The sequence below is a fragment of the Podarcis vaucheri genome (genome assembly GCF_965113315.1).
Source record: "Podarcis vaucheri genome assembly, chromosome: 3".
NCBI classification, from domain to species: Eukaryota; Metazoa; Chordata; class Lepidosauria; order Squamata; family Lacertidae; genus Podarcis; species Podarcis vaucheri.
The window spans coordinates 44,041,141-44,061,854 of NC_138761.1; the positions used below are offsets into that span (position 1 = coordinate 44,041,141).

The 20,714-nt window shown below is 40.0% G+C and overlaps 1 protein-coding gene across 3 annotated transcripts in view; it reads right to left on the reverse strand.

The window, feature by feature from the left end:
• PRKD3 (protein kinase D3) overlaps nucleotides 1-20,714 on the reverse strand; it is a 57,053-nt gene that overhangs the window by 33,888 nt on the left and 2,451 nt on the right. For all 3 annotated transcript variants that reach the window (XM_082215008.1, XM_082215007.1, XM_082215006.1), the window contains exon 2: nucleotides 17,738-18,755. In XM_082215008.1, the coding sequence (XP_082071134.1) occupies nucleotides 17,738-18,028 (291 nt within the window). In that variant the 5' untranslated portion in view covers nucleotides 18,029-18,755. The remainder of the gene's footprint in view (nucleotides 1-17,737; nucleotides 18,756-20,714) is intronic.

Sequence of the window (20,714 nt, forward strand, 5' to 3'; positions counted from 1 at the left end):
ATTCCACAGAATAAGAGCATCCAAAATAAAAAATCCTGCTCTGAGTTGCTGCTTCTATTTTACAAGTTAGACATGCATAGTCCCACCCATACAGAGCTTCTTCACATGTGGGAGGAATGTCATGTGACCCAACATTATTGGAAGCAAATATAATTTCACATAGGATATTAAAACCTTCTAAGGATGTTATTCAATATAATAGAAGAAACAATACCTAATATTTCTATTGACTGCTAGTGAAAATGTTTGGGCCCAATTTCCTTCCATTCAAGTACAGGTAGCAAAATGTATTAATTTGGCAGAAATTGGTAAATTAACAGATGGAATTTAGAGAAGAACTGGGTCCCAGCTAACAATTAATCCAGCTTGACAAATGGCTCTGGTTTATTTCTTACTGCAGTTTTCATTGTGGATATAAGGTTTGAATGGTTTTTAAAAAAACTTGTGCATTTTTTGTATAACAGTTAAAATCATAGAGTTGGAATAGACCACAAGGGCCATCGAGTCCAACCCCCTGCCAAGCAGGAAACACCATCAGAACACTCCTGACATATGGTTGTCAAACCTCTGCTTAAAGACCTCCAAAGTAGGAGACTCCACCACACTCCTTGGCAGCAAATTCCACTGTCGAACAGCTCTTACTGTCAGGAAGTTCTTCCTAATGTTTAGGTGGAATCTTCTTTCTTGTAGTTTGGATCCATTGCTCCTTGTCCGCTTCTCTGGAGCAGCAGAAAACAACCTTTCTCCCTCCTCTATATGACATCCTTTTATATATTTGAACATGGCTATCATATCACCCCTTAACCTCCTCTTCTCCAGGCTAAACATGCCCAGTTCCCTTAGCCGTTCCTCATAAGGCATCGTTTCCAGGCTTTTGACCATTTTGGTTGCCCTCCTCAGGACACGTTCCAGTTTGTCAGTGTCCTTCTTGAACTGTGGTGCCCAGAACTGGACACAGTACTCCAGGTGAGGTCTGACCAGAGCAGAATACAGTGGCACTATTACTTCCCTTGATCTAGATGCTCTACTCCTATTGATGCAGCCCAGAATTGCATTAGCTTTTTTAGCTGCCGCGTCACACTGTTGGCTCATGTCAAGTTTGTGGTCAACCAAGACTCCTAGATCCTTTTCGCATGTACTGCTCTCAAGCCAGGTGTCACCCATCTTGTATTTGTGCCTCTCATTTTTTTTGCCCAAGTGCAATACTTTACATTTCTCCCTGTTAAAGTTCATCTTGTTTGTTTTGGCCCTGTTCTCTAATCTGTCAAGGTCGTTTTGAAGTGTGATCCTGTCCTCTGGGGTGTTAGCCACCCCTCCCAGTTTGGTGTCATCTGCAAATTTGATCAGGATGCCCTTGAGTCCATCATCCAAGTCGTTGATAAAGATGTTGAATAAGACCGGGCCCAAGACAGAACCCTGTGGCACCCCACTAGTCACTCTTCTCCAGGATAAAGAGGAACCATTGATGAGCACCCTTTGGGTTCGGTCAGTCAGCCAGTTACAAATCCACTGAGTGGTAGCATAGTCAAGTCCGCATTTTACCAGCTTCTTTACAAGAATATCATGGGGCACCTTGTCAAATGCCTTGCTGAAATCAAGGTAGGCTACATCCACTGCGTTCCCTTCATCTACCAGGCTTGTAATTCTGTCAAAAAACGAGATCAGGTTAGTCTGACATGACTTGTTTTTCAGAAATCCATGCTGACTATTAGTGATCACAGCATTCCTTTCTAGGTGCTCACAGACTGTTTCCTTAATGATCTGCTCCAGAATCTTCCCTGGTATTGATGTCAGACTGACTGGGCGATAATTATTTGGGTCCTCTCTTTCCCCTTTTTGAAAATAGGGACAACATTTGCCCTCCTCCAGTCTGCCGGGACTTCGCCTGTTCTCCAGCAATTCTCAAAGATGACTGCCAGTGGTTCCGAGATCACATCTGCCAGTTCTTTTAATACTCTTGGATGCAGTTCATCTGGCCCTGGAGACTTGAATACATCTAAACTAGCCAAGTATTCTTGTACTATCTCCTTAGTTATTCTGGGCTGTGTTTCCTCTGCTGAATCATTTGCTCCAAATTCTTCAGGTCGGGCATTGTTTTCTTTATCGGAGAAGACTGAGGCAAAGAAGGCATTGAGGAGTTCAGCCCTTTCTGTGTCCCCTGTTTGCATTTCACCATCTTCTCCTCTGAGTGATCTCACTGTTTCTTTGTTCTTCCTTTTGCTACGGACATACCCATAAAAGCCTTTTTTGTTGCTTTTAACCTCTCTAGCAAGCCTGAGTTCATTCTGTGCTTTAGCTTTTCTGACTTTGTGTCTACATGTGCTGGCTATTTGTTTGAATTCCTCTTTGGTGGTTTCCCCCCTTTTCCATTTTTTGTACACATCCTTTTTTAATCTTAACTCAGTTAAAAGTTCTTTAGATAGTCACCCTGGCTTCTTTAGGCACCTTCCATGTTTCCGTCTCATTGGTATTGCCTGAAGTTGTGCTTTTACTATCTCCCTCTTAACAAACTCCCAGCCATCATGAACTCCCTTTCCTTTTAGTATTACTGTCCATGGGACAGTTCATTTCCTTCTTTTTAAAAAATGGCACCCAAGCATGACACAGCTGCAACCATGTTTTCATCCAACAGGCTGGTCAACTCAAATTCCAGCTTCTTGGCAGAGTTCATAAAACCAGGATCTTCTCTCATGTATACTTCTCTTCCCACTGCCCTAACTAGTTTTTCTTCTCAGAATGGTTGCCTGTATATACAACTCAATAACCAGTACTTTCCTATGAATCATGTTGCACCATCCATTAATGTTCACATAGCTGCCCAATCTGTGTTGAACAGAAAGAGTTCATATTTCTATGTCACCTTTCTTTGCCCACAGCAAAGGATACAAACCTTTGCCCAGGACTTTGCTTTTTAACTCACAGGGCAACTGAGGATAAATGGAATATTTCCTGGGTTTGGCTAACTGAACTCTGATGTCTCCATCTTTTACTCATCTATTTGCAAATTATGGAGAAGTATTCCTGAAATTTTACCACTTGACTTCTGGTTCTTGGTTGCTGTATATTTCGGGGTTTGAATGAGATCACTATTTATTTATTTATTTAGGTAAGGAAAAGAAGAGTTACCTCATCTGCACTTTCTTTGGCCTTAACAAGTATGCATATTTTGGCTAAGAACATGCTTTACTCTCACACCAGCTTACCACAGCTGCCTATAAGCAGAACTAGGAAAAAGGAGTTAGAAAAACAACACATATTGCTAATAGTTACCGTAAATAGGACATTCACCAGGCAATGTGAAATGCAACTGCTGTAAGTAATCAACAACTAGTTCATCATGGTATCTTCCAATTTTGAGGTCTTCTTCCCCTAGTACATATTTTATGCAGATCACCAGGACAAAATTTAATGTCTTAGAAAAGTCTGTTTTCTCTTGTGTTCAATATTAAAATATTTGACTTTTGCAAGACTGGAAGTTTGCATACATGCAAATGGAAAACGAAGGAAAACCACTATTAACACTTAGCAGATCCCCCAGTTACATGTCAGTTATTTTTTGCATATGTACAAACACTAAATATGGCTTCAAGAAACTTCACTGCACTGATGAAGACATGGTCCTCTTGCAGAGCTAAACTCATTGTGGCAGAAACTGTCTGGCCACAATGCACAAAATACTGTGAACTAGGGGAAGTGGGAAAGAAAAGGGGAGAAATGGTAAAAGAGTAACCTAAAAAGTGTGCGAAGGAAAAAGGCAGAAAGTTAAGGGCAAGATGTAAAACTCTGTGGGCAGGGAAGGTGTACAGAATGCTGTGCAGAAGGCAGTTCCTAGTGTAATATTTGTAGTCCCTTACATTTGTTGCTTTATCTCCTCCTCATCAGCTCATAAAAGAACTGATGCAAAGATATCTGTAGTGAATTCTACAACAGTAAACAAATGTGTATGGCAACTCTTGCGCAAATTCAACATCAATTTGCTTTCTTCTTCAGCATGCAATGTCATGTTCTCTGGTATCAACCCCGCACTAACTCAGAGGTATCACCTAGGGAGTCATCACCCCTCACTACAGAACTATCAAGACCAGACTCTTCAGACTCAGAAGATGTCCTGCCCTGCACAATACAATCCTCACAACTCCCATGCTGTAGGAGCCACCAGCTGTAAAATCAGACAATATTCTTTTAAAATATAGGCAGCTCTTCAAAGGAGTCAGGATTAATAGCCAATCCAGACCAGCCACTGTTCACAAGGGCTCCACATGCTGCCAAGATAGCAGCTCCCCTTGGGTGAGTTTCAGCCAGTACCTGCCACAGTGACCTGTCCAGGGTCCTGACACACCATACCTTCCCTCCTCTTGCCAATTGCGATCTGGCATAGCCTCGACTTGACCAGGGGTAGGCAACCTGAGGCCCGGGGGCTGGATGCAGCCCAATCGCCTTCTCAATCCGGCCCACGGAAGGTCCAGGAATCAGTGTGTTTTTACATGAGTAGAATGTGTCCTTTAATTTAAAATGCATCTCTGGGTTATTTGTGGGGCATAGGAATTCATTCAATTCCCCCACCAAAATATAGTCCAGCCCACCACATGGTCTGAGGGAAGGTGGACCAGCCCACGGCTGAAAAAAGGTTGCTGACCCCTGGACTTGGCCATCAGACTTGCTACTGTTTTTCTGGACATTACTGTGTCATTTTCTATACGTGCTACTTCTTCCATCAGGGCTTCCCTGGGAGTCTTAGGCCAAGCTGGGACACAGCAGTCAACTTAAGGACATAAGACAAGAGTTCTACTAGATCAAATCAAAAGGCCCATCTTGCCCAGCATTCTGTTCTCACGTTGACAAAGCCACTAGGAGAAGCTTGTAAGCAGGACATGAGCACAATCGATTCTCCCTGCTTGTGATTTTCAGCAACTGGCATTCAGAGACATACTGCCCCCAACATTAAATTCTCATTAAATTTGTCTAAACTCTTTTAATGCCATCCATGTTAATGGTCATCACCACATATTAATAATAATAATATAATAACAAATTTTTATTCATACCCTGCCCTCCCGGTTTAAAAACTGGGCTCAGGGCGGCTAACAACAAATATAAAATATTGATCAAAATGCAACTTAAAAACAGCAAATTCCACAGATTACTCATGCTCTGTGTGAAGAAGCCAGTGTGGTGTAGTGGTTAAGAGTGGTAGTCTCGTAATCTGGGGAACCGGGTTCATGTCTACGCTCCTCCACATGCGGCTGCTGGGTGACCTTGGGCCAGTCACACTTCTTTGAAGTCTCTCAGCCCCACTCACCTCACAGAGTGTTTGTTGTGGGGGAGGAAGGGAAAGGAGAATGTTAGCCGCTTTGAGACTCCTTAAAGGGAGTGAAAGGCGGGATATCAAATCCAAACTCTTCTTCTTCTTCTTCTACTTTTGTCTGTCTTTAATCTTCCAATATTTAGATGGATCTGGTTCTCTATCAACTTTCTCTGAATAATATTATACAATTTTATCATGTCCCCACCTTGTAACCTTTCCACATAGAGAAACTGTTCTAGCCCCATAATTATTTTGGCTGGCCTTTTCTGAACCATTTCCAGCTCTACAATATCCTTTTTTGAGGTGTGGTAGCCAGAACTGTTAACAGTATACCAAGGGCAGTCACACAATAGATTTTAACAATGGCATTATGATATTGGAAGTTTTGTTTTTTTAACCATTTTCTTAATGTAATATTTGATAAGTAGTTCAGCCAGCAATCCCAGCCCCATCACTGAAAGGCACCCAAGTAGGATGTATCACAACACTGGGACATTTAGTATCTCAAAAGTGAGATATTCAGTTCAAAACTTAACCCAATACAGTTAGATGTACACATACTATATTTAAAAACTTAGTTCTCTCAGGAGTTCAGAAGTTAACATAGAGGTTAGAAATCACAGTCTGATTAAATTGAAATTCTACTATTTTACACACACACTATCACCAATCTAAGCACCATCACGTCAGTGAGCAACCACTGAGTGCAGGAAATAAAAATATATTTTGTATCATGTCCTCTTTGCCACCAAATATTGTTCAAACAAAGATCACATCAGAACACACTGTGAGGGGCAGTGTTTGCTGCTGAAACATATATACTGGTAGCTACCACACATATTCCACAGGAAATATATATAATAGCCCAATGGCCAGGGTGGGTAAAATTGCCTCATACAACTGTCTCTGCTTAAAAGCAGGACAATGAGCAAATGACAAGGTGAGGTTTTGCTTCAAAGTTGCACAATACACTAATGACCAACTCTGGGTCATCAGAAACTGAACAGCAAAACACTAATTTTCTTTTGGTGCAAAAATATGATACTATTTTCATAAGTTCCAAACTCCTAAAAGTCTATGTACCAATGTTCTTCCACACCCCTCCTTAACAGGAAAACAAAAGTACAGTCCAAAATAAGCTACATGTTAAGTAAAACAAGCCAATCTCTCTCTGTTCACAAGCCCATCCCAGTTAAATAATTTCATAATCAGTTTTTTTAATGCTGGTGCATTAGGTACAATGAATTTCACTTCAGTACATACAGATGAAAACCCTGAAAGCTGAATCATTTGTACAAAATAAGAAAGCCCCTCTGGAACAGGCCAAATCAAAGAGTATTAATTCCATACACCATTCATAACGGGGGCAAAGGGTTAGATTCATTCTCCTCCACACCAGGTTCCCAATCTGGATCAGCTTCACCTGTTTTTTAGTAAAGGAAAGCAAGCATCCAAGAGCCAGCCATATGTTTAATGCAATGTCTAATTTGGTCCTAAGCCAGATCCATGCCAAAGCAGCAGTGTTGATTGCATGAAGTGCCTCCTGTAGAAAGCCTGACCACTTTCCCTTCCAGAGTAAATAAACCTGCTAGTCCGCCTAAGTGGAAGAGTTTCAGAAATAAGTGGCCTCCTGCCAAAGACCTCGGCTTAGGAAAGAGGGTAGCACTTGTCCATAGCTGATGCTCATTGAGCGGCTCTTTTCACAACCTAGGGCAACAGTACATGAGCAGTTCCATTCAGTACGTTGGACTGCACTGAATGCACGAAGATTATCAAGTTACAGTAAACCTAAGAAGGGAACATAATTCCTATAACATATAAGAAGCTGAAAGATCTCTAGAGCATCATAAAATATTACCTGCCTAAGGGTTATATCTAGGGATGGACAGAGTCATCCATCTCCAATCCATGTCAGTTTTGTAGGTATTTATTCCCAAATCCTTTCTGCCCTATTTCTCTATAATCTACAAAAAAATGCACAAAAATTGTCTTTAAAATCATAGTTTGGAAGATATTCTATCCCAGTGTAACATTTTATCCCAAAATATGAATTTTGGTTAGTTTTCTAAGCAGAGAACTGCATTGCAAAATTTGGAGAATAACTGCATTCCAATTTGCACATTAGCCCAAGAGGTCAGTTCACTTTGAAATGCAGATCAAACAATCCTTAGTTATATCTGTTATTTTTCATGTTACATGTCTCCCAAGCATACCAGCAATAGCCTGTGCAGTATTCATTTCATGCAGTATGCAATTTTCCACAATTTTATACAGACACTGTACAAAGGGGATTAGCCTTACTCTCCGTGAACATGCCTATCAGTGGCTACTAGTCATGACTCCAGGATAGAAGCAGCACACATCTGAATAACAGCTGCTGGACAACAAAGAAACAGCCTTTGCTCGCTGAGGTGAGAAGCCTGTATGCGCTGAGAGTACAGAATGGGTTCACATAACTGAAAGTTGATTCATATTTTTCCCATATTTCCCACCTATGTTTAAAAAACTAGAACACCTTTTCCCAATATCTAGTTTTCTACATGCAGTCCATTTTTTTGCAGGGAGCAGAATTCAATTATGTGATACCTATACTGTCAAGCAGTGCAGTTCAGGAATGGTTTTACCACCTCTGTGACAACTAGGTCAAGTTCACTTTGTGATCTCAGCTCTTCAGCTGAAACTGCACTCTCTGCTTTCACAATAGATTCTGTTTGTATTTCCTCCTATCCAGTACCGTCTCTCCCGCCTCCAGTCTCTGGAATGCATCAGCCAGAGCTCTAGTCTTTGTTCACCAGCTGTAATTCTCGCTGTAATAGCCCACAGGTGTTTCCTCAGAGCAAGAAGCTGGAGAATCAGCTTTTTAACTGGACTTTCAACTGAAGCAGTAGAGCAGGTAGCTATGCTCCTTTCTGCTGGGGGCTGGACAAGATGCCCCTCTAGGTCTCTTCCAACTACAGTGCTATGGATTCTACAAGAGTCTTGGGGAGAAAGCAGCTCCCCAAGTAAACTACAAATAAGGAGCCAATGTAGGCAAGCACAGGATCCCAAAAATCTCTAGTTTTAAAAATTCCCGCACCTTCTAAATTAGGGAGTCACATCAAAAAATGATAGTGTTATTAATTATTAAATGAGACAGGTCTGCTTTTTATTTTGAAGTAGGCATTTCAGCCAAAAAGTACAGTAGTACCTTGGGTTACAGACACTTCGGGTTACAGATGCTTCAGGTTACAGACTCCTCTAACCCAGAAATAGTACCTCGGGTTAAGAACTTTGCTTCAGGATGAGAACAGAAATCGTGCGGCGGTGGTGCGGCAGCAGCGGGAGGTCCCATTAGCTAAAGTGGTGCTTCAGGTTAAGAACAGTTTCAGGTTAAGAACGGACCTCCAGAACGAAATAAATTCTTAACTTGAGGTACCACTGTATATGGAAGTTGAGGATGACTCCAGTGTCTAGGGAGGAGTCCAGGAGGAATTTATGCCATCAGATATGGCAGAAAAGCTTCCAGGTGAGGTCACAGATCCTGTTTAAAGACACAAGCACACTAGCAATGCAATCTTACACTTGTCTGCTGAGAAGTAAGTCCCATTGAGTTCAATGGGGGAAACTTCCAGTTAAGTGTGAATTAAGACTGCAACCTAAAGTTCTGAGAATAAATGATAGCTACCCCAACCAATTACCTACAACTCCATTTCAGCCCGTTTTGTTGCAAGGTATTATGTTATCTTGAAAACCATATACCAGTATTCTGGTTTAGCTGGTTTATAGACCATGAAGCACATTTCTTAAAAGTGTTGTTTTATAAATACAACAAGTACCTTATAATATCATTTTTATATAGAAAGCCTTGCCAAAATTTATACTGGTGAAGCATTAATGAGTGTCACATAAAAACTGAAATTAGACTTGTCTGTGCTCTTGTGATCTATGAATTTAGTAAGCAATGCCTTCTACATTAGAACATTCTATATAAAAATCTATAAATAGTCCATTTCCTTTCTATACCTCATTTCTATACCTTCCTTATATCAGTTTATTTATTTGCTCTAACAATTTATTCTATCAGGAACCACTTGCCAAGTAAACTACAAAGAAGGAGCCAATGTAGGCAAGCACAGGATCCCAAAAATCTCCTAACTTAAAATAAGGTGGAAGCAATTGTTTTATTGGATAAAATATATAAACAACCATTATTCTCATAACTTGCATTCATACATGCTACTGAGTTTCTTTTTGCTTCCTGAAGGTATACTACCTCAGACTCTCAAATTCTGAAGTACATTACAGTCCATGCCATTATTGAACCAACTATAAGACGCTTCCCAGACATCCCCATTTAGTTCTGTAGGTTTGTACAGTATATGCTATACGCAGTTTGAGAGTGGATGCTGCCATGAAACCACACTCACCACAATTTGTTCAAAACTACAGTCTTAAGGGGAAACAAATTCTGCATGTTTGATTGATCACAGCAGCTAAATCAATAAGAGGAATGTGCTTTTTGCATTAAAAAAATAAAGTCAGCAGTTGTAGTACAAAAAGTATTGAATGACAAATCACTGCAGGTTAAGTTAAATGCCTAATTCAACTTTAAAAAGGAAATGATTCTTGCTTAAAATGCAAGCTCAAAACAAGCATGACACTTCTGCTAATTTATACTATGCTTTTAAAATTATTTCCCAACTATATACATTTAAAATCAGCTTTGTCTGCTTATGATTTTGGCAAAAAATATTTTAATTATAAGTATCTTGCAATTTAGATAGATATAAATACACACACAAATTGCTGAATGCTTGTTTAAGGGGGAAACAACATTCATGAAATGAGATGAAAAAGAGATAGGTCATGTCTGAAATGTATTCTTTGCAGATGGCACAGAAGACATTATGATCAAAAAGATAGACAACAATGGAAGGCAGCTTCAAAGACACAGCTAAATGGATAGGGAAGTTATACTCAGACATAAGCAGAAACAGCACACAGAAACAACTTTGATGCAGTGAGATAGATTTTAAAAAGAGTGATGCCTCTGTAGGAGGAGAGAAAGCACTTTTAAAGTATCTGAAAACATTGCATTTAAAGGAAATCTGAGAGGATGAGGCAATCATAAAGACAGCTGTTGTCATATTGGTTCCAGAAAATACAAGATACCAAAAATGTACTTCTTCTGTTGCCCCATTTAAATAACTGAATTAAAATATGTTTCCCACTGATACTTCTTGATATACTGTATTTCCTAAATAATGGTACAAATCTAACCACTAAATTTGGTTCGTTTACAACTAGAGTATTATTTCATTTTTACAACCAGGCCCTGAATTTGGTTTATCTCACTGAATACATTTTGCATGCTTTCTTCTTTTACCTACAAAGGGAATGTCTCTTAAATATCCCCATATGCAGTCTGCCAGTAAGAGCCTATGACATTTTGCACTATTAACAGAGCAATCCTATCAATGGAACCTATTGCAGCTTAAGTATAAGAACCTTTTCAGTGGTCAATTTTGTCTTTTCTTCCTTCCACTGTTGCTCTTTTCTGCTTTACTCTGCCTTGGTCCAGCCCTACTCTCACAAAAGAAGCAAGTATTAAACAAAGATGAAGAGACCATGATTAATAGAACAAAGCGAAGTCTGACAGCTTCTGGGCAGACTAGGAGTTTTGTTTTCAGCAGGTAAAAATGTAATGCCTGTGTCTGGTTGTTGTTGCTGACATATGTCTCAAGAGACAATGGAGTGTGCTTCCGGGGGTGAAGTCAAATCACTATGTTGGAAGCACCGAAGTGACCTTCTCAGGGCGCAAGCCTGGTTAGTGTATATGGAGGTCCTGGGCAGCCCAGACAACAAGACCCCGCTCTCAACCTTGCTGGTATGGTTCAAATAAAAGCAGAACAATACATTTGGCCAGAGGATGCCAGAAGGAGGCGAACAAATCATATGGACTCCACTCCGAATTTGTGCAGTTTACTCCTTAGCCTTTTCTTCTCCTGAAGATGTCCTGCAAGGCAGTGGAAGTTTAGGATCAAAATTTTACTTCTCCTAGATGGGCTACCTTCCAAGCTTGATGAGCCCCATCTGTATTTTGTAGGTAGAGTGTAAATATTTATATCTGATAAATCAAACTGATTCACCATTTACATAGGAAAGCTTCCTTTAAATCAAAAGGCTAGTTCACATGTGATGCTAAAGCATACGTGGACAAGTCTGGGCTTGTATGCTCATCCCTAACCCAGGAGCAGGAATTCTCTCAAATTTACGTTCCATTTCAAAGAATCTTGCCTTAGCAATACAAATGACCCAAGAATTCTAGTTTAAAACTAAGTTTAGTTAAAACAAGCCAAGTTCATAAACCATGGTTTAAAGCTGACTTGTTTAACAATTTTTAAACCAGGATTACTAGCTCTTATGTAAGGCTAAGCCAAAATTCTTTAAAACAGAAAGAAAACTCAGCAGAAATTCTCTTCTTGGACATGTGGAAAGAGAAGAGGGATGAATACACAAGCCCAATATGATAGAGATGTTTGTGTGGCAGATGCTCACATTCAGGGGAAAACAGCATGGAATGGGTAAGGAAGCCATTCCTGTTAATAATGATCAAATAAACTTCCCTACCAGAAGAAGTTAGAATGTGAAAAAGTATACAATTCTCCATCTTTTAGAACTAAACTTTTAGTTCACACAGAATGCATCTGTTCACCACATGATAGCACACATTGGAAGGGTAAAATGAAGTTCTGAACTGATCATCCTTTATGGCCATCAATTTTAAAACCAAATAAAATGCATTTCTATATTTCACATATGCACACCAAGAGCAGGAGAGAGAGAGAGAGAGAGAGAGGGAGGGAGGGAGGGAGGGAGGGGGGACTGACTCAGAAGATTAGTCTAAGATTGAGGTGAGAGAAAAAGCAAAATTAGGAAGAGTCACATAGCACAGCAGCAGAAAAGAAGCTTACCGGTCTTAAAGACAGCATAATGAGAAATTGTTAATGGATATAGAAATAAGTTTATTAGAAGCAGGTTAACTTTTTGAGAAAGTCAATTAAGGATAAATAGCAGAAGCCAAAAAGCTGCTCTAACAATGCAGGGATGAAGCTGAATCATGAGGGAGAGGCTGGCTAGAAACCAGAAGAATGCAAAATCAGATGAGTGCTGGCAGTTCAAAGAAATTAGAGCACATATAAGATTGGGCAAAAGAGCAGATAATGGAGAAAACCACTTTAAGGGATGCCAGAAACAGAAAAGAGAAGATGAGCCATTAAAGGAAACACTGTAGGAGCCATTAGTAAAGATAAGAGAAAAGCCAGAATGCAATGAAAAATGGAAGGCAAATCAGGGAAAGATGAGTAATATAAAACGCTACAGAAATTCTTAGGAAAAACAAATAATACTTCTAATCTAACTTCATGATAATAACAATTATGGATTGGGAGGGTGGGATGGAGAATGGCCAGCTAGCAGATAAAGGCTGACATCCAACAGTTCCCAAGTTTGCACGTAACACTAAGCCAAACCATAGCTTAGTGTCAGTGTGTGGGCTTCCAGAAAGGAGATTGTGGCCACTTTGCTCCTTCTCTGAACCTACTGGCAGAAGTGTAGTTTAGCTTAGCATACTGTCTGAACCCCAGTTTGTCTCAGTCCAGACAAACCATGAGCTGGAACCATGGTTTGTTTCTGGTTTCCAGCTTGTGGTTGAACTGAGGAGATGGAACATGAGTCCAGGGTCAGACAATTTCCTAAGGCAGTGGTTTCCAACCAGTGTGCCATGGCATCCTGGGGTGCCTCAAATGATAGTCAGGGGTGCCATGGGCAACACTGGCCTCTGTCCCTATCTCCTTCCCTCCATCCTCTGATGCCCTCTTGCATCTCTGCCTCCCAAAGGCTTACACAGCTGTTCGTTGCAGCAGCCCTGGCTACAAGCTCCCCAGGCGAATGGTGCCTCTGGGGCTGGCCAGGGGGTACTTCCCAGGCCCTTGTGGGGCAGTGTGAAGAGGCACCTATCTTTGGGGCAGGGGAGCAGCTCAGAGACCAGGGTGGCAGCTACAGCTGCCCAGAGGACTCCCAAGGAGAGGGAGAAGAGAGGAGGCTGAGGGAACACTCAAAGGATGGTGTTCAAAAAGGAATGAGAGGCTGCCAGCTCTGCAGGCAAGGGGTGACATAGCTGGGCTCCTGAGCCCCACAGGGATGCCACAAAAAGAATGTAGTTAGTCAAGGGAGCCATGGACCCCAAAAGGTTGAAAACCTCTGCCCCTAAGACAAAGCATGACATAGTTCACAGCACCAGAACTAGAACAAGGGTTGAAAAATCCTTCAAAACAGATTTGATGGGCTGCAGGGGGGAGAGAGGAAGGAGAAGTCCAGTTGCACCAGCCTGCTCACATGACACTCAACACCCAAAATGTTCACATACACATTTTTTAAGCCTCCCGTTCTGACATACCAGATTGCTATCAGGAAAACCCCATTGACTACTACAGTAACAAACAACAAGGGATTATTAATCACCCTGCACAATTAGGGTATAGTTAAAACTAGTGCAAACTGGAACCTTCCTAATCTACATCTATAGCTTTCACCTTTCACAGATCAAAGACACAGTTGGGGAGGGACCTTAGTCGAAAAGAACAAGTTTTGCATCTGAAAAGTCCCAAGTTCTGCCCTGGCATCTCCAGGTAGGATAAGGAAAGATTCTGCAGAGTTTCAAGATGAGAGTCACAGCCTGCAAGTGTATGTAGACCATAGTGAGAAATAGATAGCAAAATGGTCTCACTTAGTATACAACAGCTTCCAACGTTCCAGAGAAACATTCATTCCATTTTATTTTGGTTACTCTACTTCCAAGGTAGCCAGCATGCAGCCCCCTAGAAGCTGGACTCCAATCTCCCAACAGCCCTATCTAGTAAGGCTAATGGTCAATTATGGGAGATGTAGTCCAACTACAGCTGTATGGCAACATGTTAGCTACTCCTGCGGCTACTTTATTCTGAGTGTATTTGAATTCAACAAACATTTATGTATTACATTGTTTTCCTGTGCCACATTGATACTTCCTTTTCTCAAAGGTAGAGAAACCTGTAGGAAGCTCTGGTGAGTTACCACAGAGAACATTGGAATCAGGTTCAAAGTGTGGGCCGGCAGGTGAAAGTAATAGGAAAATAGAAGAATGGAAAGAAGAGCAAGAGTAGCCAGTGGAGGCAGACAATTGAACTGATAATGGATTGAAATATAGAAGCAAGGAACCTTTTCAAAAAAGTAAAACCAACTGTTGCTACTCAGGCAAATGTACAAAACAGGGATCAGGTTGGAATTTAAGCACTAACTCTTCTGTAGTAATGCCATCAGAATTCCCCGACTTTTGTTCTTGCTAGAACAAAAACAGCTGCATTTTAAAGTGCTCTGTTGCACACAAACACCTCAACACACATTACAGAAATATAAATCATGAAAAATGATGGTGAAATAATATTACTTTACTCCTAAAGGGAACATAGCCTGCAAGTTTCATTCTATGGAGTTCAAGGTAATTGAGACACCATCAAGGCACATTCCTAATTATAAATCAGACACTTGAAGTCTTACATTTTTTTTTAAAAAAAAGTTTATACAGGATACACAATTCATTTGCATGAAGGCCACTCTCATGCAGAAGTGGCAGGACTATCCCTGGAACCAACCACAGAGTATGTGTCTAAAAGCAACCACTATACACGAGTAGCTGTTTAGGCATACAAATTCCTCTACAGACACTGATGCTCAAAATGATGACACCAGAACTAACGTGGCCATGTGTTGTTGGCAGTTGTGTAATCTCACTCCTCCTCATTCAGTGCCTTCCATGGAAGTAAAATGTGAAGAAGAACTGCATAGTCTAGTAGAGAGGTTAAATTTGGGTCACAGAGACTTGGGTTCAAACTGCACTCAGCCATGAAGATCCCTAGGTGATCTTGAGCCAATCACACTCTCTCAACCAAATCTACTTCACAGTGTTGTTGTGAGGATAAAGGTGTGAAAACTTCATGTATGCCTGAGATCTTGGGAGAAAGGGTGGGCTATAAATATAACGCACACAAATGAATATTGAATTACATACATTTTTAAAAACACAAGTATAGAAATGTTATCCCCAGGTCCTAAATTGTCAAAAACTTGACAAAGCAATCAACACCAAGGGAAAAAACTTCTGCCAGCAATGGAATAGCAAAAACAGAGGAGCCTTTAACATTACAGAATTGCTATCAACTCATTTTTGGTAGAGAAATGCTTTCAAGTTGGACAGTCTTTATATTATACTTGCCTGTAATCTGATGTTAGATCTTTGCACTGCGACTTATAGATGTGCCTCAAAGACCTAGCCAAGGATCAGATGCACTTTTAAAATCTGCCGGTGCTCTTGGAGTAATACTGCCACCTGTGCACCAGCTGCACAAGTACTTATGAACAAGAAATCCACCACAAATAAGCATCCCTCCTCCCCATTTCCTGATCAGTAGTTTGCTGCCTGGATAGGACATGTGCTCACTCTGCAGCTGATGCTAGCACAATCAGAGCTTTCCTTCACATAAAGCTGTACTAAAGCCAATTGGACAGGACAAGACCAGAATCTGAAGTCCTAGTCATTTTACAGTACAATTGGCTCCCTATATAATGTACTTTTGAGCTTCTGTTGATTCAAGCAGAAGTTGCCAAGAACAGACAGGAAGACAAACTTAAAAGACTTAAGCAAGAAAGAAAAACATGAGACAAATGTGAAATCAGGAAAATAAGGAAGAGCAGATCAATAAAGTGTTAGAAGATAGTGTACATGTGTGTGCGCACACAAACTATTCTAAAGGCAGAAATATGAATTAGCCTGCAATACAATGAAATGAAATCAAATAAAATACAATAAAAACCAAGCATGCTGTCAAAGTTTGGGCATAAACTAAACAAAATGCTGATGCAAGCTTCTAAACTGATAAAAAAGAAACTATTGTCTAACTGAGAGAGAAAAGAGGTGAATTTCTAAAAATCCAATGTCACTTTAAACTTTTAAAATCCGGGGCAGGGAGGAACAGGCACCTGCATATTAAGTTTAATAAGTCTACACAACAGAAACAATTCAGAAAAGCACAGAGTAACTAGAAAATTAAATCATCAATACACTATATTTCTCATGTTGCTTCATTCATTTTCTAAAAGCTGGGCCTGATAATACATTTTTGATCAAAAAAAGAAAGTATTGGCTGTGCTCAGTTGAGATCAATTACTAGGAATTCAACTCAAATTCTATTAGCAAGTAGTCAAACCCAATGCAAAAATCATATCCTAGTAAGCAACATCAAGTCCTTTTTGCAGGACATGGAATTTTGGTTAATCAGCCACATATTGTGCAATAAGCAGGGCAGATTCACACTACATGGAAAGGAAATTCCAAGCCTTCTACAGCTAGTATGTAGGGGGATCAAAAGCATTCAAGAACAATGCAATGCATTTTCATTCCCCAGTTTTCCAGAATTCCAATGCCCAATTTATTCACGGTACTAGGAAACACACAAGCTGCAGTCTTCCTCATCTGTACAAAAAGCTATCATAATGCAGATATCTGAGTGTCAAGTTCATGCGTGAGAAGCGCCCATTCAAATACCCACTTGCTATGAAGCATTTCTCTGTGGTTTTTGGCAAGCCCCCACAGCCCTGTTGAGTTGATATATTCTCCCCAATGATTTTATCCAGGGAAAAATTGGGAGTGGACCTTGAATTTCTACGCCCATTTCTTTCTCCCTTCACCATGGGAGAATGTCAGATTTTATGATTTAGGAAATTAACTTCTCTCCACAGTGAGGCAAAGGGGGATAACCCAAAACCCATTCTTCTGCAGATAGAAGAGTGGGGGGAGAACCGAATAAGAAACATCTCAGAAATAGAAACAGGCCTTCTTGAGAGTCTGCTCCCAGCATAGATGTGAGGCTAACTTACCACTCTGAGCTTCTTAGAAGAAGGAAAGGATACAATATCAAACGTTCTAAACTGTGAGGGTGCTGTCAAATGTAAAAATTTGCTGCTAACACTCAAATTACAAAAGAGGTACTCATACCTTAATGATGAAAAACCTGACATTCATTAGTTCCCTCTGAAAAATTATAATGCTACAAACAGTTCAATAAATAAACAATTATACTCTGGGTTCAGAGCAACATTTAACTCCCATGCAGACATTTCTGATTGTTTAAGCCCTCTTCAGGACTTTGCCTGAATATGCTTAGACCTTTCCTAAAGACATTCCTGCTCAGTCCTGGAAGGTCTGAAGCGGAGGTGGACACAGGGAGGATTGCATGCACATCCCCTCCCCACTTTAAGCCTGAAGGTATCTATCCCAAGTCCCTGAGGGCAAAAAAAAAATAAAAAATGGTGGGAATAATATAATCAAAATCAATAATGTTCTATGTTGTACTGTACCTTTTGATAAACTACGGAGCACACTAGGTCTTTGACAACAGAAAGGGAGAGATCTTGAGCCTCAATTGTAACAGTCTCGCGAGTGAGACCAATCTGCAGCAGGAAGGAGATGCCATGCACAGAGCCCCTGGAGTTGGTGAGACTTTGTGTGCTGAAGCTGCCATTGGACAGTCGGCCTGAGAGTCCAGATTGTGGACTTGAAGATAAGGAAGGGGTAGGTGGAGCAGCAACATGGGACGCAGATGGGGAAAACTTCTGTAAGGATGGAGGAGAAGATTCGTTTGATGACATCTGACTTGATTTAAATCTGTCAAGACCTGTCTAATAGTCAAGAATTTTTTTTTTCTTTACCCTGCAATGTTGCAAGTGTAATTTCACACTTCTCTTTCAAGGTTCAAGGAAACATCCTCATATCTCAGTCATCTTCATTTTTCTTTTCAGTCTGTGCATGATGATGTTTAAGATTATTTTGGCAAGAAGCTGTTTTAATGAAGGTCCCCTTTGCACAGCTTCACGTCAGCTGATCAAAAATGCTTTGCCTTTAGCACCACATCCAGATGTTGGGAGAGGCTTACATCATTATGAAATTGTTCTCTTCAGAAACAGAAATAGACATTGTTTTTTCACACAGCCTCTTCATTTCACTACTTCTAGGACAACCTTAGACTTTGCTTCAGCAGGAGGAGAAAAACCTGCTAAACAGCACACTTCGAAGTATTGCACTCAAGGATTCAACTTACAAATTTATGTCAATACTCTTGTTAGTTTTAAAAAATGTGGATAATGTCCTGGATCAAAAGTACTGTCTTCAATGAATTTATTCAACTTTCAGATGTTAATGTTTCATTTAATAGAGATGAAAAAATAAGGTTCCACTCAATGGTCTCTGAGTCGTCATTTTTGGAAGATGTTCATCTTACGAAATGAAGGAACAAAATTTCTACGAATACAAGTACAAGGAACAGAATTGTTGGGTTCACAGTGGTAGTCTGCAGCATTTTGAAGCGTCAAGTACTGCCTAGTAGAAGGGAGAAAAAGATACATTTCACACATGCTAGAAATGTTACATAACACCACAATCAATCTACTTAAAGCAGAAATGATACTGGGAGGCCAAATGCATATGCTACAACCTATTTCTGCTTTAATTTCCTTAAGTCATAGATACTTCACTTTATTCTTCTATCTTTTAGGGAGCTGCCATGTATATTATATCAAGAACAAGATGTTGCAGCTCCTCGACATAACTGCTACATCTAATCTAGCATGGCTCATAGCAGCAGCAGAAAAATAATATTCAACACACTGTTTGCAAAGCTGTTCGATAAGAATAATGCTGCTGTGAAAACAGGGACACTGAAAACAGTTATATTCAAAAAGTCTTAACATCAGGGAGTGGGAGGTCCACAGTGAAGTTGTTTGGAATACGGATATATGGAGTAGTTAAATATATGTAGAAAAGTTCACTGAAATTATAAGTGTCTCTGAAACACAGTGCTAAATCCAGGACTGAAAAGGAGTACCTTGTGCTTTCAGTCTAGTGCATGTGCAGTAAAGAGAAAGGAATAGTGCAGGAAAAGGTGGAATGTAGTCCCTCCCCTCCACATGCATTTCACCCATTTGCAGTTCAGATGTTAAGAGAATCAAGAAGGATTGAAAGTGCATGCCGTGCTTTAGCTGCACTAGCATTGGAAGTCACACACAACATACCTATACTTCCTCTCCTTGTTCAGCTCCTTGTAGCTAACCATTGATAAAGTTCCCACAATGACTACTACTGAATGGTCCAAAGGATTTGTTAAGCACCACTGCTTTACCCTACCATAGCTCAATGTTCCTGCACACTCAAGAAAAGTATGGTGGGTCTCTTCTAAAAGAATATGCAATTTCATGTTCTTTTTAACTTTTAATTTTCAAAGTTAATTGGCAATATTTTTGTTTCAACCTTTTTGAAGAAGTGCTAATATAATTTCTAACTAACACATCAGAGGTATTTTCATTAGTAGCCATTTTGTCTAAGACACAAAGGAAAACCAGGCACAGATTACTTTACAAGGTATCTGGCATAGCAGTATGCTAACGCTAGAAGAACAAGACTGCAGATATATCAAATCCTAAATGCTGATTCAATCGGTACTATCTATATACAATGTTAGAACAAGCTTCTCTTTAGTGGATTAAGTGACAAAGCTACGTAGTGTTAGCAGAAAAGATTGTAAATTATTAAATGTTTCACAAACTGATTATGAATTATTACATTTCAAGGCCTCTAAAAAATGGCACATCCCTTTACAAAATATAACTACAAAAGTAGCTGCCAGAGAAGCATATTTGTGCAACTGCCAGTGAAAACTCCAGCAAATCCAGAGGTGCAAATCTGAAATATCAGTGTTTTGTAAGTAACAAACTACTACTTGGTGTCACACTGTTCTAGAAAATATGACAAACTCTACACAGTGAGTCTGGCCAACAGGAGAAAGACATGATTTTAGCAGTGGTAATCTGAACTGAATAAAATGTAAGGAGCCAGCAGTAACTGAGGTGAGAATGGAGGAAGATATAGAGAGCTTTTTAGTGGTAAATGCAAAGAAGTGCCTGATGAATCTTACTGCAAATTCAGTTATGAGAGCACTGTTAGGTTTATTGAAGTCAGTGTCATTTCTCATTGGCATGGCAATATCAAGTTAATAAATGGATGAACAAAAGAAAGAAGGAATGCACTGTGTCATTTAAATTAACAATTTCAGAATGCTTCTTCACTTACTACAAATTGCTTCAGTTTAAGTACCATGGTTATTATTGCAGCAGTTTTAACTTTGGGAAAGAAACTCAAAGTGTAAGGACCAAATAAAAAATAGTTAAGCAAGAAAGGTAAGTGGTCAAATAACGAGAAATTGCTAGAAATGGGGTCAAGAAAGAGTTTGCCTACATCATTCCAAGATTTACTCTTACACCTAAAGGGACTTTCAGTGCAGCT